Source organism: Podarcis liolepis (assembly GCF_965112155.1).
Source record: "Podarcis liolepis genome assembly, chromosome: 8".
In the NCBI taxonomy this organism is placed as follows: Eukaryota; Metazoa; Chordata; class Lepidosauria; order Squamata; family Lacertidae; genus Podarcis; species Podarcis liolepis.
In genome coordinates, this window is record NC_139560.1 from 73,863,680 (window position 1) to 73,885,282 (window position 21,603).

General features: G+C 42.2%; 1 protein-coding gene across 7 annotated transcripts in view; it reads left to right on the forward strand.

The window, feature by feature from the left end:
- Positions 1–21,603, forward strand: part of CDH12 (cadherin 12) — a 601,545-nt gene that overhangs the window by 482,431 nt on the left and 97,511 nt on the right. For all 7 annotated transcript variants that reach the window (XM_083519265.1, XM_083519262.1, XM_083519269.1 and 4 more), the window contains one exon: positions 12,314–12,608. In XM_083519265.1, coding sequence (XP_083375391.1) covers positions 12,314–12,608 — 295 coding nt within the window. The remainder of the gene's footprint in view (positions 1–12,313; positions 12,609–21,603) is intronic.

Sequence of the window (21,603 nt, forward strand, 5' to 3'; positions counted from 1 at the left end):
TTCTTCCACCCCCTGTCTCTTTGTTGCTGGACTTAATTTTTCCACTGAAGCACAAAGTGAAGCTGCAGAGAGACCCTTTTACGTTGCAAAGTGTACTGATCAGCCTTCGCAGCGTGACATGATTTCTTCAGAGTGGCACAGCTTTATATGAGTGAAAAACCTGTGGTGTGTTAAATTCTGAATTAATTTGATAAGTTCTATTGTTTAAGTCCCCAGGTGGCGGTTCTTTTGCAAGAGGGGGACCTCAGTAACCAGGAGACCTGCTGGCAAAAAAAAATAAAACAGTATTCAGGACTGGTTCAAAGCCAGAGTCCAAGCAAGCAGCGTTGACAGCAAGGTTCAGGGGAAAGTCAGAACAGGCCACAGTTTGGTCTGGTATAGGCAGGCAATCCAGTAGCAAGTTGAACTGGTGCACAAATAGTCCAGCAGCTCTTCCAGCCAAACACTGTGTGTGTGTGTGTGTGTGTGTGTGTGTTTTAAAGATATTTATTGAGATTTTAAACAGTAAAAGAAGCCTTCACACACAAAATAAAACAGAAAAATACATTAAAATACATTAAAAAAGAAAAAAGAAAAAACCTAAAAAATTTAAGAAGAAAAGAGAAAAAAAGAAAAGAAGATAAAAAAGACATAAAAATCCATTTTTTTACTTACTATTTTCATAACCCTTCTTCCTGACTTCCTCACATCTCCCTTTTTTGTGTTCCTTTTTACACAACCATATTCAGCAAATATCTTACCCTCTTTCAAATCTTGATCTATATTATAGATTTCAACCCAATGTGTCTCCAATTCTTCCTTTTATATCCTTTTGTTTACATTTGACACAATGTAATCTAATTTTTTTTTCACCCTTGTCTTTTGAAACTTTTGTTACCTACTCCTTTTACCTATGTCACTAATGCCACATTGTCTTCATATCTTGCATCATTTTAACATTCCAACATTTTAACATTTTAACACTCCGATATTTTAAAATGTTTTTGCAAATAGTCTTTAAACTTCTTCCAGTCCTCCTCCACTGACTCTTCTCCCAGGTCTCGAATTCTGCCAGTCATTTCTGCCAATTCCATGTAGTCTAGTGTGTGTGTGTTAATAATAATAATAATAATATAATCTGGAGCTGTTGAAGCCACACCCCAGTTTCAGCAGACTCCTATCAACTCTGAGAGAAGGGTCTTACTTCCTAGGATATCTTTACTCCTGATGAATCCTTGTTGTCACTGTTCCAGATAGAGTAGCTATCTATGTGGCAGTTAATGTACTGCCTCTTCATTTGGCTTGGGACACATTCAGCCCCAATGTCAGAGGTTGAATTTTCCCCTGGTGTAATGAACCCCTCCCCAGCCTCACCACTGGATCCTGGCTCCTCACCCCCAGATGGAGTATGAACCAAGGCTTGTTGTATGACTGGTTCCTTCTGGTCCTCCTCCTCTATGAGGTATCCCACAGCTAACACACGGCAGGGATATAATTTTCATCTAAGCTATAACTAGAGGGCAAGGAAGACTGACTCAGCCCAATAACATCTGATAGAAAAGCAAAGAACTTGTTAACCTTATCCTAAGGAGACTTTTTCAGGTGGTCCGCAATTTAGCGGAACCACCTGCTACATCGGTGGTACAGTACGGGCCACATGATCTCCTGCAATGATTTTGCAAAGTTTTTTGCAGATAAAGTCGTTCAGATTCGGGAAAAGGTAGACGCCACCGTGGGAGCAGGGCCGGGCCGGGAGAGTGCTAGAGTCCTGTCTAGTCAAATTGCGTGGGATCAATTCCAATCTGTTACCTCCGAGGATGTGGACAGGCTGCTTGGACGAGTGAAACCGACCACCTGTCTCCTTGATCCTTGCCCATCCTGGCTTATAAAAGCTAGCCAGGAAGGGCTGGGCGATGGGCTTCGTGGGGTGGTGAATGCTTCCCTCCATGAGGGAGCCTTCCCAGACCCGCTGAAAGAGGCGGTTATTAAACCGCTTCTTAAAAAACCATCTTTAGATGCAGCCACGATGGCCAACTATCGCCCAGTCTCAAATCTTCCATTCTTGGGCAAGGTGATTGAGCGAGTGGTTGCTGAACAACCCCAGGCACGCCTGGAAGAAGCGGACCATTTGGATCCCTTCCAGTCGGGATTCAGGCCTCATCACGGGACTGAAACTGCCTTGGTCGCACTGGTTGATAAAATCTGGCGGGCTAGGGACAAAGGTGAGAGCTGTTTCCTAGTTCTGCTGGATCTCTCAGCGGTGTTTGATACCATCGACCATAACATCCTTCTGGACCGTCTTGAAGGGCTGGGAGCTGGGGGCACTGTCATACAGTGGTTCCGCTCCTTCCTCCTGGGCCGTGTTGAGAAAGTCGTGGTGGGGGGAATGAGTGATCAGACCCCTGGGCTCTCACTTGTGGGGTGCCTCAGTGTTCTGTCCTCTCCCCCATGCTTTTCAACATCTACATGCAGCCGCTGGGAGAGATGATCAGGGGGTTTGGGCTGGGTGTTCATCAGTATGCGGATGATACCCACCTCTACCTCTCTTTCAAATCAGAACCAGTGAAGGCGGTGACGGTCCTGTGTGAATGTCTGGAGGCGGTTGGAGGATGGATGGCGGCTAACAGATTGAGATTGAATCCTGACAAGACAGAAGTACTGTTTCTGGGGGACAGGAGGAGGGCAGGTGTGGAGGATTCCCTGGTCCTGAATGGGGTAACTGTGCCCCTGAAGGACGAGGTGCGCAGCCTGGGAGTCATTTTGGACTCACAGCTGTCCATGGAGGCACAGGTTAAATCCGTGTCCAGGGCAGCTGTGTACCAGCTCCATCTGGTACGCAGGCTGAGACCCTATCTGCCTGTGGACTGCCTCGCCAGAGTGGTGCATGCTCTGGTTATCTCCCGCTTGGACTACTGCAATGCGCTCTACGTGGGGCTACCTTTGAAGGTGACCCAGAAACTACAACTAATCCAGAACACAGCAGCCAGACTAGTGACTGGGAGTGGCCGCCGAGACCACATTGAAAGACCTACATTGGCTCCCAGTACGTTTCCGAGCACAATTCAAAGTATTGGTGCTGACCTTTAAAGCCCTAAACGGCCTCGGTCCAGTATACATGAAGGAGCGTCTCCATCCCCATCATTCTACCCGGACACTGAGGTCCAGCACCGAGGGCCTTCTGGTGGTTCCCTCAATGCAAGAAGCCAAGTTACAGGGAACCAGGCAGAGGGCCTTCTCGGTAGTAGCGCCCTCCCTGTGGAACGCCCTCCCACCAGATGTCAAAGAGAACAACTACCAGACTTTTAGAACACATCTGAAGGCAGCCCTGTTTAGGGAAGCTTTTAATGTTTCACAGTATTTTAATATTCTTTTGGAAGCTGCCCAGAGTGGCTGGGGAAGCTCAGCCAGATGGGCGGGGTATAAATAATAATTATTATTATTATTATTATTATTATTATTATTATTATTATTATTATTACTACTACTACTACTACTACTACTAATGTGAACAGCAATAGAGGCTTTGGCAGATTCCTCCGTTTAAGCACCTCAGCTCTTCATTTTTTTTCCTTCCCTGTCTCTTAACTTCCCATGAGAGTGAGCTGCTACGGTCAATAACTTTCAGAGGCTACATTTGTGATTCACACTGGGGAAGAAGGGGTTAAAGAGCCTTTCAAGCATGAGAGAAAGTGGTTGAGCTGCCTAATTTATTAAAATATTTATATCCTGACATTTGGGCATAGTTTCCTTAAGGCAGCTAATACAAGCAATGCTAAAGAACAAAACATAAAATGATCAAAGTACTTAAACAAAAGAACAAAAAATGACACACACACACAGCCTTAGCCGCCCCTGCCCCCCCAAAAATAATCACCGATAGCAACACCTTAGCAGCAGAATAGAAAGCCAGGAGATTGCTTGGCCTCAGAGGACCATTTTGGGCAGAAGTACCCTTATATTTTTTGCCCAGGCAAGCATATTACATGACCCACAAGAGCAGCAAATAACCAGGCTGCAGAACAGTGATGGGATAAAATCAGGTCAAATCTTTATCGACAGCAACAGGTAGGGTAAGAATTGGTATGGTATTGGGGCCAGGATCAGTTCATCATTCCACAAACCCCCACATTGATGGAATGGGTCCACTGGGTTTGAAGTGAGTTTATGAATGAAAAAAAATGAGAAACTGAGCGAACCGAACTGGCTCAAACGCTGGAAGGTTAAAATGAAGTATACATTTCTGACTTTTCCACCATAATCTATGTTTTGTCTATGCTGGCCTATGACCGTAATAAAGATTTGTACTGTATTGTATCTTTAGTGTGTTAATGTATTAAATGGATGAACCTTGTGGAAACAGTTATTCCTGTAGGGGTAGAGCTCTAAACATACAGTATCTGTATCTCTATACTCCCATTCAGATATTTGAGTAACTACTTTTATGCAAATAAGATAGGTTGAGTGTGAATACAGGTCTCCCATTCTTTGAAACGACCTTAAAATAGTCATTGAGGAGGGTGAAACAGGCTCTGTTGACCCCATGGAGAACACCCATATTAGCAAGATCATTTCTATTGCATTAAATAGCCATTAATTACTTGTTAAGTCAATATCTCTTGGTACAGTGAACCACCCTGATTTTATAGAGGGAGGTGAATGGCTATTAAATTCATTTCAATTTCAGGCTCAATTAGTTACTCTGCTCAATTGCCTGACAAACCAAACAAATGTATATTTTATTTAAATTAAAAATAGTCAACTTTCTTAATATAATACTTACGCAAAGTTCATGAATGTCTCCCAAGCAATATAATTAAATGAGATGAGTTTTCTACTCCAATTTATGAATCAGGTTATTGCAGAAAAAAGACCGACACCAACAGAGAAATGGTTTAGCTATTATTTGATATGTCTGTTAGATAGGGATAGATTATTGAATACATTTAGCAATTCCATCACATTAGTACAATGTAAATCAAGCTATAAATCCTAACAGTTTAAGATAACACACACACACACAAAATAGCATTCATTTTAAGATCAGTGACTGTACTCAAAGTATTAGAGATATAAGATACCATGTTTTGTGCATGTGTTGATGGAGTGACTAAAAGTACAAGGGCCACGCATCAGTAATATAGTGAAAATTCACTTAATAGGGCAATCTTTTATAGCAAGATCTGGCAGGATGTGTGGGGTTAGGATTTAGCGGGTTTCTGGCAGAGCTGCAACCAGCTGAACACCCTCAGGACCAAAAAGTGAGAGACTTAGGTTGGATCCCAAGTCCATTCAGCTCAGTGTAGTGAATTGGCAACCTGTTTTAAGTTAAGCCAGCAAACAGGGTTGTTGTTTAGTCATTTAGTCGTGTCCGACTCTTCGTGACCCCATGGACTCCTGCCTTCCACTGCCTCCCGCAGTTTAGTCAAACTCATGCTGGTAGCTTCGAGAACACTGTCCAACCATCTCGTCCTCTGTCGTCCCCTTCTCCTTGTGCCCTCAATCTTTCCCAACATCAGGGTCTTTTCCAGGGAGTCTTCTCTTCTCATGAGGTGGCCAAAGTATTGGAGTCTCAGCTTCAGGATCTGTCCTTCCAGTCTCAGCTTCAGGATCTGTCCTTCCAGTGAGCACTCAAGGCTGATTTCCTTAAGAATGGATAGGTTTGATCTTCTTGCAGTCCATGGGACTCTCAAGAGTCTCCTCCAGCACCATAATTCAAAAGCATCAATTCTTTGGCGATCAGCCTTCTTTATGGTCCAGCTCTCACGTCCATACATCACTACTGGGAAAACCATAGTTTTAACTATACGGAGCAAACAGGGTAGTGTAATTTAAACACTATTTTGAAAGCTTGCTTTTCCTCTGCCATGCTTAGGATCTGGTGTGCCTTATGTCGGCTTAATTCACACTGTGTTTTTTTTTCTGAGGGTACTCAAGGTTATGCAATACCAGTACCTTCTTTTTCCAAATGTTAAAAGTGTGGCATTTGTTGTAACAACTTCATGACGATGTTGATAATGACATTTATTTATTCATTCATTCATTCATTCATTCATTCATTCATTCATTTGTTTATTTGCCACCCATCTGACTGGGTTCCCCCAGCCACTCTGGGCAACTTCCAACAAATTAAAACCCATTAAGACATCAAACCTTAAAACTTCTCTGAACAGGGCTGCCTTCAGATGTCTTCTAAATGTCATATAGTTATCAATATCCTTGACATCTGATGGGAGGGTGTTCTACAGAGAGGGTGCCACTGCCGAGAAGGCCCTCTGCCTGGTCCCCTGTAATTTCTTGCAGTGAGGGAACCACCAGAAGGCTCTTGGAGCTGGATCTTAAATGAATGATGGGGGTGGAGACGCTCCTTCAGATATACAGGGCCAAAGTCTTTTAGGGCTTTAAAGGTCAGCACCAACACTTTGAATTGTTCTCAGAAACATACTGACACGCTTTCTTCTAAAAAAAAAGCCCCGAACTATATTATACCACAAACCTATCAGTAGATTTTTAGAGTTCAATGAGAGCCAGTGTGGTGTAGTGGTTAAGAGCGGTAGTCTTGTAATCTGGGGAACTGGGTTTGCGTCTCCGCTTCTCCACATGCAGCTGCTGAGAGACCTTGGGCTAGTCTCTCAGCCCCAGTCACCTCACAGAGTGTTTGTTGTGGGGGAGGAAGGGATAGGAGAATGTTAGCCACTTTGAGACTCCTTTGGGTAGTGATAAAGCGGGATATCAAATCCAAACTCCTCTCTTCTTCTTCAATGGGACATGCTCCTGGATAAGTATAAGACTGTAGCATAAACTATTACAGGAATTGTATAGGTCATAGAAATCAGTTTTAGAATACAGAAAAAAGGGACTCAATCCTTTCCAAGTCACTATATCCTTATAGTCGAAATATCTGTAGCAGAATACAAAATGCAGAGAAAACATAGACAAGCCAATAGCTCTGATTTGCACACTCCGGCTTACCATTGTAGGTTAGGCAAAGTATTTGCTCTGCTGCTACTACTTCAAGACCTTTGATATCCATCTTTGTGCGGTGATAATCCAGATGATCACAGCTATTATGCATTCTTCGATTGAATGGACTAAGAGCACTCTGCTTTGGCAAATCCCATAAAGAAGACTACCGCTCTCCTTATTGACTTTAGCGCAGTGCTGTGGCAGGCAAAATGACAAAGGATAATCATTTTGAAGTCAATCCAGACAAAGCTCTTAATAAACAGTTTCTCAAAGGGAGCTACAGGCAGCTCGTTTTTATCACGCACATTCTCTATTAGTGTACTGCTGCGTGGGGTTTGTTATGCTCCTCTTAAACAAGAGGCTGTAAACTTTCAGTAATGAATCAAATGCTTCTGGTTGCTATCGGAAAGGAGGGTAATGGGTCTGAGTTGAAAACTGGTCACTTTCCCAGAAAATTTTTTATTTTTGATGGAAGACGGACAGAAATCTTAATTGCTTGCGGGTGGGGGGGACGACCCCAGCTTTGGAAGTGTCATGCAATTCTTCCATTCCTTTTCCAGCAGCGTGGAGCAGTTTGGATCACATGGTCCAAAATCACAAGGTCACAAGATTTGAAAGGGCACCACAACCCTGTGAGGTAGGGTGAGCTGAGAGGTAGTGACTGGCCCAAGAGTCACCCAGTGTGATTTGAACCCTGGTCTCCCAGGTCTGACATGCTAACCATTATATCATACTGTCTATTTAAGCTTGTAGAACCCATTCTCAGTAGTGGTATTCTTCCATTTTCTCACCATTTGGGAGAACAAAGAACTCATTTCCTCTCCTTGCTGACGTTCTGGGTTGATTTGAAAGGAGCAAGAAACTTCCTAAGTGTTGAGAAGAAAAGTAAAGAGGCACTGCTGTCCATTCTACCCTGTATTGACTGCATACTGTACTGGTTTTCTGCTGCAGTTTGCCTTCCGCCAAAAACTATGCTACTCATTGCATTGTCCCAGACCCTCCAAGCATCCCTATTTTCCACAGGCAGTCCAAGATTTACAGAAGCCATCTGGTCTCTGCTTTGATCCCAGAATGTTCCACTTTTTATTAGGATGTCCCTATTTTCATAACAGAAAAGCTGGAGGGTATGGGGTTATGCGCCCCCTAGCCAAGGAGATAAGTAACTTCATAACTTTAGAAGACTTCTAAAGGTTAGATTGTTTATTATGTTTTTATATGTGTCGGAAGTCATCCAGAGTGTCTGGGGCAACCCAGTTGGATGGGTCGGGTATAAATTGTAACATTATTATTTTTATTATCAATTACAGAATAGGATCTCCCTTTTTTAATTGGAGAAATGTTGGAGGGTATGCTCCACTGTGGCAAAACTACATAATTTATGTAATTAATTATGTAATTATGTAATTACTTATGTAGTTATTATTACAAAGGTTGCACAGCACCCCTAATCTCTACTGAGTTGTAGCAGAATTTCAGGGGGCTCCAGGCACTTACCCAGGGTCAGGGGTGCCAACTTCAATAAAACATTGTGGGGGCCCAGGTAAGCCCTGCCCCCACATAATAAATCACATGACGCGGTACACACACACCTTTGAATGGCAGTGTTCATTGACGGGGGAGGTCCGCCCCCCTGAAATGTTTTATTATGGGGTGTGAAGACCCCCTCAGCCCCTAAGAGTTAGCTCAAATGGCCAGGGTCATGCTTCCATTGGGAATCAAGAAGAAGTGGAGACCGTCATATCAGAGATATTGTTCATTAACACATATTTACAGCTGAGTCTGCTCTGGAGAGCGTTCAGTGCGTTACATCTCAACAGCAGCTTGTCGTCCAGCCATGCAGCACTAGATTTCCTGAGCATCTCCCAGCCTGCCAAGATGGTTCTGGCCTTCAGCTCCCATGTGGAGTTCTGTCCCCTCCTTTTCTTCTACCCAAAAGCCCCTGCTCAAAACCTCAGTTTTAAGAGAACTCTTGTCTTGCTGTGGAGCCATCACACATGCTTGGTAACCTCCAGCTTCCTTGTCTGCTGCTGAATGTCTCACCTTTTGTCAGGGTCATGAATATTCTATGTTTCTTAAGGCTGCATTCAGGCCAGCCTTACCAGGCTAATCTGGTCTGTTAGCGTAGGCTAAGTGCAGGAATTTCTGTGTTTGGCACACCTTCATTCTAACTTTTGCTAATTCTACCAAAACCTATAACATCATTATGACATTCATTTCAAAGCAAAGGAAATGCAATGAAAGGGGAGGGATTAAATCAATTAGGTACCATTTATGGACTGAAAAGGGACGCGGGTGGCGCTGTGGGTTAAACCACAGAGCCTAGGACTTGCCGAACAGAAGGTCGGCGGTTCAAATCCCCGTGATGGGGTGAGCTCCCATTGCTCGGTCCCTGCTCCTGCCAACCTAGCAGTTTGAAAGCACGTCAAAGTGCAAGTAGATAAATAGGTACCGCTCCGTTATTATGATAAATACCCATTTAAATAGAACGGATTTCTACAGGAGTAAAAGATAAAGTATGTTAGCTGGCTGTAACCTGTCTCATTCTGATATTACACTCTGAACAGAACTCCGGATTAATTTCAGCTCGTGGGTGTACGGGACACATTGAGAAACAGTTGTTTGTGTGTGTGGCGAGGTGGAACTATACACTGGCAGCCTCCAAGGCATCTGTTTCGTGGCGGTGTTATTGTTGACATTCCCTGAACTGGATCAGATGGCATGCAAAGATAAAAAAAAATACAAATACAAAAAAAAAAAAATCTGCCACCAAGAGAAGCAGAGCATCTGCTGGGGCTTTCTAAAGAGCTGCTGCTTGACTTTTTGTTGCTTCCAACTTGTCAGGAAGCAGGAAGCATTTGCACAGAATAAAGGCTTGCTCCTTTGATCCCAATGCATAAGTTATAAAAAAAAACCCCTCAAATCCTTCTTGGAGAACAGACATTTATTTTGGAACTGGAAAACATCTGTTAATAGCCCTTTTGCATGCCACAAAGGACACAACTTTACAATAGACTTAAAATGCATCACGTCCATTCCTTCTCCTCAAAGAACCGCAGAAAGTGTGAGTCAACAACGAGGGAAAACAGACCCCGCCAGAGAGTGCCTCAATCCCATCCAAAAGTATGCATTTACATGGCATGAATTTTAGTGCACACGTTAACTAAAATATCCACTTGCTAACATGAAATACAAACTTTTAAATGCATTCATATGTTAAACACACATTTTACATAAAACCTGTATTTTTGTCTGTGCTTTTTGTACACCTAAACTGCGTAGCAAAATCTGGAGAAATACGTTCCGTGACTTAGGTTTGTCTTCGGTTCGCAAGTGAGTTTTGGGAGTGTTGGATTGGATCAGTCCTCTGTAAAAAGTAACGTGAACGAATTCCTCCCGTCTCTGATAGGAATTGGGAACAGTGTTAAGATCCTGGGTTTTCAGGTCTGTTGTCTCCTCTGAAGGGAAGTCACAAGGCTTAATTGTAAGTGCAGGAGGACAGGCTTCAGTAGATTAGTGGTATCACAAAGCACTCTTTTTGTACTTGGGGGTACTTCTTTATCATATAACACTACTGTACTTCATAGATGTATTTTTAAAACACAGAAGTGGCCTAACCATGGATGGGAATGTTGATAAAAAGGAAAGATTGGTGGTTAGAGGAGGAATACTGGTGCTATTAGCTAACAACTGAAGCGTGCCCCCCACAAGCTAATATCCCTCCATCCTACTTATAGCACTAGGCTAAAGGAGGAACCATATGCCAGGCCTTTCCTACCACGGGATAGTAGTAAAATTATGAATAAAACTGTTATTTACTAGTTTATGCTCCTTCTGGTGCAATTCAGCTGAACTGTGTTGAAAAATGATTGAGATATGATCTCCCCCCTCCCCCCCACCTAGCTAAAGGTGTTCAATGCTCTGGCATTAACCTAGCGCAGAGAATATATTTTTGACAACCATTATATTAAAAGCCTGGGTTCTGCATGTAAAAGGTTTCAGTGATGTGATGCCCATGACAACATGCAATTGTGTGTTCTTCCTTTTCATTTACTGCCTTCTTTTTTATTTTCTTCTTCATCTTTGTCCTACTGTGATTTTCATACTGATCGATACAATAAACTTTCTGATTCTGAAGTCCTGCTTGGTATGTCTGATGTGCTCATTCAGAACCTCATCTCCTGAAATCAACAGCTTTTTCAAGCTGACTACTTGATCCAAGCCAGTTATTGTTAAGATGCCACAAAACTATGATAAAGTCATGAAGCAAATTCAAAGTAAGGGCAATATTTCATGGCCTTCTGCCCCTGTTTTGAGCCCCTTCACCCCAAAATAATTGAAATGAGGTGCACTTTACATAGCTAGCATTTTTATTTTTTTTTTATTTTGTGACTCCACCTTAAGGTCAGCCTTTATACACACATGTGTGCTGGCCTCTAGGTAGAGGTTACTCTGTTCCACTAGCAAAAGTGGTATTCACATCATTGAGAAGCATATTTCCTTGTCTTCTGCTGTAGGGCATGTTCTTCTGGACACATATTTTTTCAACTAGACATGATGTTCCTTAGCTGTGGATTTGGAAATAATGGGGAGGGTTTACATAGTGGAGGCAGGACCTTTCCGTTTTGCCTTTTAGGCAATGAAATGGGACAGGCTGTCCCTGAGTGGAAGGAAACCTCTGTACGTAAATTTAAAACCAGTGTGTGGTAGTGGTTAGAATAGTGGCACTGATCACAGGAGGACCAGATTCATCCATGAAATTAAAAGTGGTTTGGAACATTAACAATGAATTTGCAGAAATGACTGTGTCACAATCCCTGTGTTTATATCAAGCACATTAGAAGTTCTCTTGGTACCTCATGCATTTCCCCTTACAGGAAATGTGCAAACCCATTTGAAGTCAAGTACAGGAAGTGTCATTAAGCTAGACGTCCTGTATCTGTACATAGCATTAACTCCAACCTGAGGCTTCCTTCTCCAAGATATCAATACAAGAAGTGCAACTGACAATTCCTGGACTAGCATATATCACTGAAATCCAAACCCACACTGATTGGATGGCTATGGACAGGCTGGTGTCTCGCAGTCTAATCAACCTCAGAAGAACACAGAGGCTAACTGAGATAAGAATTATAAAATAATCTACATGTTGTTATTTGTAATAATTTCTATAAACAGAGTTAGGTACACTTAAAGATCCCAAAGGGTTTGTGCAATGTTCCTGTCTTCCTCAGAAATAGCAACTTTCCCTTTTGATGTCATTAGAGATTGAAATGATTTTTGGATTAATATTTAAAATGAAAAAGCTACCATTCTTCCATCCATGAATTTCTCTTATTAATTACTTTGACCTTTTCTCTCTTTTTCTGTTAAGCTTCATTCTGACTTGGACAAGGGAGTGGGAAGTGTTAAGTACACGTTATCAGGAGATGGCGCTGGTACAGTGTTTACCATTGACGAGACCACAGGGGACATTCATGCCATAAAGAGCCTTGACCGCGAAGAGAAGCCTTTCTACACCCTCCGTGCTCAAGCAGTGGACATCGATACGAGGAAGCCACTGGAGCCCGAATCAGAGTTCATCATCAAAGTGCAGGACATTAATGATAATGAACCAAAATTTCTCGATGGGCCTTACGTTGCCAGTGTCCCTGAAATGTCTCCAGTAGGTAAGTCTGCCTCTTCTTCTTCCTTCCTCTTCTTTAAAGGAACTCTTCTTACCTAACCTGCATGCTTTAGCCTCATTTGTTCTGGAAATGAACCTGGCAAAACAACAACAAGCAAACATATGGTCATGTAAAGCATCCTCAATAAACAAACGAGACGTAACCGGCTGTGTTCTTAGATAAATAAGGTATACTATTCATAGTATCAAATTGTAAATTTCAATAGAAGTAACTCATAAAGTTCAAGAAACGAACAAAGCAGAAGACCCAGTGGATCAGATCAGTCTCTAGTTGGTTCATGCATAAGGTCCATCTGTGTAATGGTGTCTATTCCACCTGTCTGTTCATAAAGTCCAAACCATCCACATGAAAGGTTGTTACAGTTCCACAAAATCCTTTCACAGAGTCTAAGACAAGGATTTCCGGAATATTGGCCTTGTTTTGCCGTCCTGGGCTTCATCAGTAGTTAAAGCTCTAAGTAATGCAAATAAATACAATATCATGATCTCACACGTTTTACAGCAATAATAATATAAAACCATAAATAACTGTACATACCATATGTGATATTACAGGACAGTGGATCTTATGGCATGGTAGTAGCTGCGGTAAGCAGCAACTGTTACAAAGTAGGGTTATATGGACAAGCACAATATTGAGAGCCAGTGTGGTGTAGTGGTTAAGAGTGGTAGTCTCGTAATCTGGGGAACCGGGTTCGCGTTTCCGTTCCTCCACATGCAGCTGCTGGGTGACCTTGGGCTAGTCACACTTCTCTGAAGTCTCTCAGCCCCACTCACCTCACAGAGTGTTTGCTGTGGCGGAGGGAGGGAAAGGAGAATGTTAGCCGCTTTGAGACTCCTTCAGGTAGTGATAAAGCGGGATATCAAATCCAAATTCTTCTTCTTTTTCTTCTTCTTATTGATTGGGTTACAGGTGTTGGCAATCCACAGATACAGAATATCTTTCTTAAAGTGACCCATATGGCACAGCAAAAATAAAACAAACTTAATCCATGTTCAGATGATATACATGTAAACACTAATACAAACTCATACATTAATGTAAACAATTTTTGGATCTAAAGTAATAGTATTCCACAGATGCACAATTAAGTACTCAAAATAATCCACTTGGCCCAGAGAGGTGATATTGTTGAGCATCAGCCCCAGGAAGGATGGCCAATAGCCACAGGTGATGGGAGTTGTAGTTCAGCAACATCTAAAGAGCTACACGCTCCCCACACCTGTGGTTGAGGGGTATCTTCATACATGTTGGTGTTGCGTGGCTCTCTCAGCAAGTTGCCCAAGGAAGATGGAAGGGAGTCACTGCTGCCAGATCATTCATTTCTAGGTGACCTGTCTCCTCCATGTGTGTGAAGTATGTTCAATCCCTGAGATTTCCATGATGACAGTAGCTCTTTTTAAAGCAGCATTATTTTGGTAAGGTGTCAACTGCATATGCACTGCTCATGAGAGCTACAAAAATGGAGCCTGAACATAAACACGTCTCATACGTAGAAGTCCCACATGTGGCCAATACAACTACATGGGGTTACTGTTATGCTCCCCTGGTAGTGTGGGGGATCAAGTCTTAGTGAGATGTGGATTTAACTTTACCCCTTGCTATTTTTTTCTGCTTCATGCAGAAAAAGCTGTTGTTTGCCCCTTGAGGCAAAACATAGAAGAGAGGTGTTTGGATGGGCATGCCCTTTTGAGGGCAAGTTATTATGATGGACCTTTCAATCAGTATTTAAATCAGGACTTCTCTGCCTATGTGGGGAAAACTGAGAGCGGATTTATTATTACTTGTGCTACCCTTTTTAAGTTCAAGGGGGAAGCGATCAGAGAGTTTGACATACACATAGCGATAAGAAGAGCCATACACATAATGACCAAGTCATGCCTCCGCTGCTAAATTAATCACCAAAAATTTCTTTTTTATATAAATAATTTTTATTAATCCATCCCAATTAATAGCAAATCAAATCAAATCACAATACAAACAAATAAGAGCAAATTACATTCTGAATTTTTTTAAAAAATCAGAGGGGCTTCCCATATACTGGATGACTGGAGAAATATCATTATCAAAGAATTAATGTATCAGAAAATTAAATACTGGACGGCAAAGTCTTACATTACAAAATCCAACAATTTCTAAGCAACAAACATTAGCTTTTCTGCTAATGTAAGACTTTGCTGTCCAGTATTTAGTAATCTGATACATGAATTATTCGATAATGATATTCTTTTGCCTCCGGGTGATCTTGCAGCTGAAACAAATAATGTGTCATAACTGTATGATTTTTTGGTAAGCTAAGAAAAATAGCATCTTTTTTATAAATTGTCAAAATGAAACGGTTGTTTTCATCTAAGATTTCCTCTTCCTGCCATTCATTTTGTCTCCTAAATTGCTTTAAAAGCATTCTTTAAGGATGTAGACTGGCCCACTTTCTACCTCAGCTTCCTTTCTAAAACCCAATCTATTACTGAGCATCCTCTTCGGACCACATATAGATATTCTGTGGGTGTTGGCATTCATGACCTCTGCTGTTCAAGGTTGAGTATTAAATTAGTTCTGTGTAGTAGCTACTCAAAGAGCATAGACCTGTGTAGGAACTGTTTGAGACATCGTACCATACTGGATAATGGATGCGCACCTTTGGTTTGAGTACACTTGAGCAAGTGAGACAAATATTCTACATCACCACCATTTTAAGATATCAACAGCAATTACTTGCTGCAGACATGGCAGTGGTGGCAGTGGGAGGCCCGGGGAGTATATGCAATTGGTTGCTCTTGCTTGTGTATCTGTGGCCATCTCCTTCACTCGCTTAGCAATAATAATAATAATAATAATAATAATAATAATAATAATAATAATAATAATAATTTTTATTTATACCCTGCCCATCTGGCTGGGTTTCCCCAGCCACTCTGGGCAACTCCCAACAGAATATTAAAAACATGATAAAACATCAAACATTAAAAACTTCCCTAAACAAGGCTGCCTTCAAATATCTTCTAAAAGTCAGATAGTTGTTTATTTCCTTGACATCTGGTGAGAGGGCTTTCCACAGGGCGGGCACCACTACCGAAAAGGCCCTCTGCCTGGTTCCCTGTAACCTTGCTTCTCACAGTGAGGGAACCGCCAGAAGGCCCTCGACGCTGGACCTCAGTGTCTGGGCTGAACGATGGGGGTGGAGACGCTCCTTCACGTATACTGGGCCAAGACCGTTTAGCAAGGTGTTATGAAAGGTGTTTAATACTTGGTTATTAAGGGGTTTGTAGGTTTGTTTTGGAATGTGTTCCTTCCCTGAAACATTCTTAATTATTCACAATGGCCACAATCCGACCCCTTCTACTTGCAAAAGGTGCAGCACCCCAACGATTTGTTCATCTTGCCCAGTACAGTATTGTCTTTTGGTTTGGGGAATGTCTCTCCAGGTTCTCAGCCAGAGGGCTACCTTATCCCTTTAATGAATGAACTCAGGAGCTTCTGCTTGTTAACCTAGTGCTCTGCATTACTGAGCTATGGTCCTAATGTGCCAGGTTCATTTGCTTTCCTCTTTGCCTCCTCTCTCCTCTGTTGCCTGGACACTGAGACCTTGCTCCTTCCCTGGATGCATCTGACAGCTGAGGCCTCTACTGATAGACTACTCTTATCAAGATTAGAAATAGCTTTCAGCATGAGACTATGGTATTGAATGATATTGAACGTGCACGGATACTATCAGTGCCTTGCAGCAGAATTTGGGTGGGGAGAAGGAGATCTGCCCCTCCCTTTTCGTCCTTCACAGTCTAGTTTTCTGCACTCTCTGCCATGCTATCTATGTTTACAGGAGTTGAGTCATAGTCCATGCTGTTTCCTGTTGACCCCATAATTATTTTTTGCTTCAAGTTACAAATCTTATTTATTTAGATCATTTCTATGCATGCTTGCTGGCTAAGCCAGAAAGAAAATAGAATCCCCTGCAATTCTTTCCACACTTATGCTTAACAAGTGTGACCTCTATATTAGTACATTAGAACATCTGTTTCTAGTGTTTCAAAGAGCAAGAGCAGGTTGCAAGTTTAAAAATGCATGCCAATAAAATGAATAAAGAAATGCACTGGCAATTTGTCCTGTCAGAGTTGTATACAACTGCGAAAGCATCTGCTTAATGCACCTTGCTAACTGTTTTGTCGCTGTAAATTCTTCCCCAACCATAACAAATGATTTTGTTTTAATAATAATAATAATAATAATAATAATAATAATAATAATAATAATGTTTAAGATATTGTGTGATTCTACCAGCTTTTTAAATGTTGGTTGGCAGGTTGGTTTGGGTTATACAGTATGTTGTTGTTGTTTAGTTGTTTAGTCATGTCCAGCTCTTCATGACCCCATGGACCAGATCATGCCAGGCACTCCTGCCTTCCACTGCCTCCACAGTTTGGTCAAACTCATCTTCATAGCTTCAAGAACATTGTCCAACCATCTCGTCCTCTGTCGTCCCCTTCTCCTTGTGCCCTCAATCTTTCCCCACATGCGGGTCTTTTCCAGGGAGTCTTCTCTTCTCATGAGGTGGCCAAAGTATTGGAGTCTCAGCTTCAGGATCTGTCCTTCCAGTGAGCACTCAAGGCTGATTTCCTTAAGAATGGATAGGTTTTATCTTCTTGCAGTCCATGGGACTCTCAAGAGTCTCCTCCAGCACCATAATTCAAAAGCATCAATTCTCCGGCGATCAGCCTTCTTTATGGTCCAGCTCTCGCTTCCATACATCACTACTGGGAAAACCATAGCTTTAATTATACAGACCTTTGTCGGCAAGGTGATGTCTCTGCTTTTTAAGATGCTGTCTAGGTTTGTCATTGCTGTTCTCCCAAGAAGCAGTGGTCTTTTAATTTTGTGACTGCTGTCACCATCTGCAGTGATCATGGAACCCAAGAAATTAAAATCTCTCACTGCCTCCATTTCTCCCCTTTCTATTTGCCAGGAGATGATGGGACCAGTGGCCATGATCTTCATTTTTTTGATGTTGAGCTTCAAGCCATATTTTGCGCTCTCCTCTTTCACCCTCATTAAAAGGTTCTTTAATTCCTCCTCACTTTCCAAACAGAAAAAGTGTTTATTAACAGAGTAGCAAAAGTGGAGCTAATTACAAAGGATGGCATAGAATTCAGCAGATTAATATGAAGCTTTCTAAACAGAAGCCTAACAGAATGAAGAGTAAATGATAGCAGGACCAGAACTAGGTGCCTTGGTAACTGGGGAAAACAACCTGACATTTGCCCTGAAGTTAACCCCATATTTTGTGTAATAAAATGATAAACAAACAAGTATTGATCACTTAAATATTTAGTTTTATTGAGATAATGTTAGGGTAGCTATTAAATCAGGAACATGGATAAAACCCTATAATATTCTAATGCTTACTACAACATTGTGTCTGTTCCCAGACTGAAGTATCAAGAATAGAAGGTGCAGGAGGCTTAGTTTAGTCAGAATGGAATATACACTTTGAGAGTTAGTGCTAAATACATTACTTCTTGTATATGAGCCAACATAGTTGCTAGTCAGCTGTAAAAAATTGTGTCCTGAACTTTTTAGACTCGTCTACCCATGTACTGAGGGATGCGGGTGGCGCTGTGGGTTAAACCACAGAGCCTAGGACTTGCCAATCAGAGGGTCGGCGGTTCGAATCCCCGTGATGGGGTGAGCTCCCGTTGCTCGGTCTCAGCTCCTGCCAACCTAGCAGTTCAAAAGCACATCAAAGTGCAAGTAGACAAATAGGTACTGCTCCGGCAGGAAGGTGAACGACATTTCCGTGCGCTGCTCTGGTTCACCAGAAGCGGCTTAGTCATGCTGGCCACATGACCCGGGAGCTGTACGCTGACTCCCTTGGCCAATAAAGCTAGATGAGCACCGCAACCCCAGAGTCGGCCACGACTGGACCTAATGGTCAGGGGTCCCTTTACCTTTACCTTACCCATGTACTATCTGAAACCAAAGGAGTGCATTGGTTGCCAAATATGACCCACTCCCAATTCTTCCACCCCACTATATTGATAATGGGTTTTGCAGAATTTATACCTTGTGAATGGATTTCCTTCCCTATTTTTTGGATGGAAGCTGGTTTGAAGGAAAGTGTATCAAACAGCAACATTTCTCATGAAACTGTAGGATACTTATGGATTGAAATGTCATGTGCTCTGGGCTTCAAACACCAGCGCTGGGAGCGCACTGGAGCTGGAATAAATATAATGTGTGCAAAGTGTCTGTACCACTAAGTGGATCTAAACCTGAAGTGTATTTTTAAATGGATTACTTCGCCCAGTCGCCCAAACGGCTGTAAACATTAACTATATTTTATAGGAAATGACTTTTTTTCCCTGGCTACCGACTGAGTGGCTATGAGCATCATTTTCCCTTTCCAGATGCTGAGCTATTTTTCTCCTATTAGCTTGGATCTATTTATATTTCTCACATCAGAAAGTAAGCAAAGGTTGCCATCACTGAAGCAGCTCTCGCTTTATGACAAGCAATAATGTCCCAGTTGTCGAACTCTCATAAAGACATTGGAGATAATGAGAGCAAGCTGAGATTTAAACGGATTATAATGGATATTTGGCACATGCCCCGACTGCTTTATCTTAAAGCACTCCATTCCCCTCTCCTCCCTTTCCTGCTTTGGAGTGTATTATACTCTGTTTTGTGTGTGAGGAGGGGCACAAGATGCCCTGTGCAGCAGGGCAAGCCAGTTCTAAAGACCAGACACTGATGGATTGCAGGAGTCAGTCAAGAGATCAGCAGCCTTGGAGGGCGAAAAGCAGGAAAGACTTAAGGATGCTAAGCAAGTGGGAATCAGCAAACCAAACATGATTAACGACTGCAATTCTATGTATAGAAATATCCACAATAAAGCAGATAGTACCAAACCCCAGGAAGTGTCAGAGTGATAACAAAGTGAACATTAGGGGCTTGATTAATGAGTAGAGGGGGGGAAATTACTGATGGTAGATATTGTAAAAAGGGAAAACGCACCTCTGGTTGCCACATGGATTTGTTTCTTTTCTTGTTTTGGTTGCTGTGATTTTGCCTCTGCCTCTTGGACAAAGCCAGTCTGGACTCAAAAGATCTAGGGCAGGCCAAAGATGTTGCAGAATTGGTGCCTTCAGGTAAGAGTGGGATAAAGGTGGGGTCTAGGCATATAGGAGAGGCTGAGACCCGTACTTTCACTTGGCCCATATTTTTTTTTTTCATATTATGTATGGATTAATTCCCACTGGTCCGGAACACATAGTCTAAGATCCCTGTGGAGTTTTCCTTCACATATCTGGAACCAGAAGATCATATTTATGTCCTGATCACATTCCATGCATCTTAGTCCTGCCATTATGTCAATTTTAGGCCCTACCGACACAATACATTTTAAACAGCATCATGCCACTATGGCTTCACCCAGATAATCTTGGGAACATGTACTTTGTTAAGGGTGCTGAGAGTTGTTAGGCAACCCAATTCCCTTCAAAGACCTACAATTCCCAGAGCTCCCTGGGAAGAAGGCTCAGTTGTCAGTCTGAAAATTGCAGCTCCATGGTTAGATCTGGATACATGAGCCACTGGTCATCTGGCCCTACTTTAAAATATTAAACAAATACATACTGATAATCATTTTCATCCATCAAATGAATATATACAAGAACATCTGCTATTGCTCTTGGACTGTCTCTCTCTCTCTCTCTCTCTCTCTCTCTCTCTCTCATCAGAGCATCTATCCAGGAACATAAAAAAATCTATCAATCATATGTATGGTTAGGTGAATCTATTTCAGTTTCTCTCTATATCTCATTTTTCCATTCTTAAGTTCAGATCTCCACATTTCTGTGTCAGTTTGAGGTGACAGACCTCAAGAAAATTTGTTAGCATTTTAGTGTGCATTTCCCCCATTACACACATTTTTGTACAGAGTTTTCTATGCAGTTTTGGCCACTATATGTATATTTACATGCAATTACCACTAAAATAGGGACGCAGGTGGTGCTGTGGGTTAAACCACAGAGCCTAGGACTTGCCGATCAGAAGGCCGGCGGTTCGAATCCCCGTGACGAGATGAGCTCCCGTTGCTCGGTCCCTGCTCCTGCCAACCTAGCAGTTCGAAAGCAAGTCAAAGTGCAAGTAGATAAATAGTTAGCACTCCAGCAGGAAGGTAAACAGCATTTCCGTGCACTGCTCTGGTTCACCAGAAGTGGCTTAGCCATGCTGGCCACATGACCCGGAAGCTGTATGCTGGCTCCCTTGACCAATAAAGCAAAATAAGCGCCACAACCCCAGAGTTGGCCATGACTGGACCTAATGTTTAGGGGTCCCTTTATCTTTACCACTAAAGTAATGCATTTTATTTTCACTGGTATATATGCATTTATTTAATGGATTTGTGGTGGGAGAACTTAACTGATGGAAGTGCATGTTTCCTCTGTGGTTCAGTTTGCATCTTGCTTTGGGACAAATAAACATTCATGTGTCTCAGATTCATGCACACAGTGAAAGTCAAAACAGATGTCAGTGGCTTCTGTTTCCATCCTGAAGAGCTTGAAGGCCTGAGCTTAGACATCAAGCCAGTTTAGAAACTACTTGAACAGTTTGGTAGCTACTTCTCTGAGGCTTTCTCTACCAATTTGGTAACACCAAATTTCAGTAATTACAGAGAGCAAGCAAATCATTCAGTGCATAACTGTGTTGATGCCACAACTCTCATACAGGTCAGCATCACTGACATAGTTATGCTCATCTTTTCTCACTGTAAAAAGGGTAGATCCAGCTCTGCTCCTTATTGCCTTCATGGCAGTTCCATTGCATTCTTATCAACCTTTTTTTTCTCCATGCAAAGGTTCTGTGCTTTTGAAAATGCCTGTTGCTGATTCTCAAGGCCAGGCATTTGAAAGCAACAGGAAAAAGCTTGTCTGCAAACTCTCTGTTTCCCACTGCTTAGTCCTATGAGAGGTATTAAAGA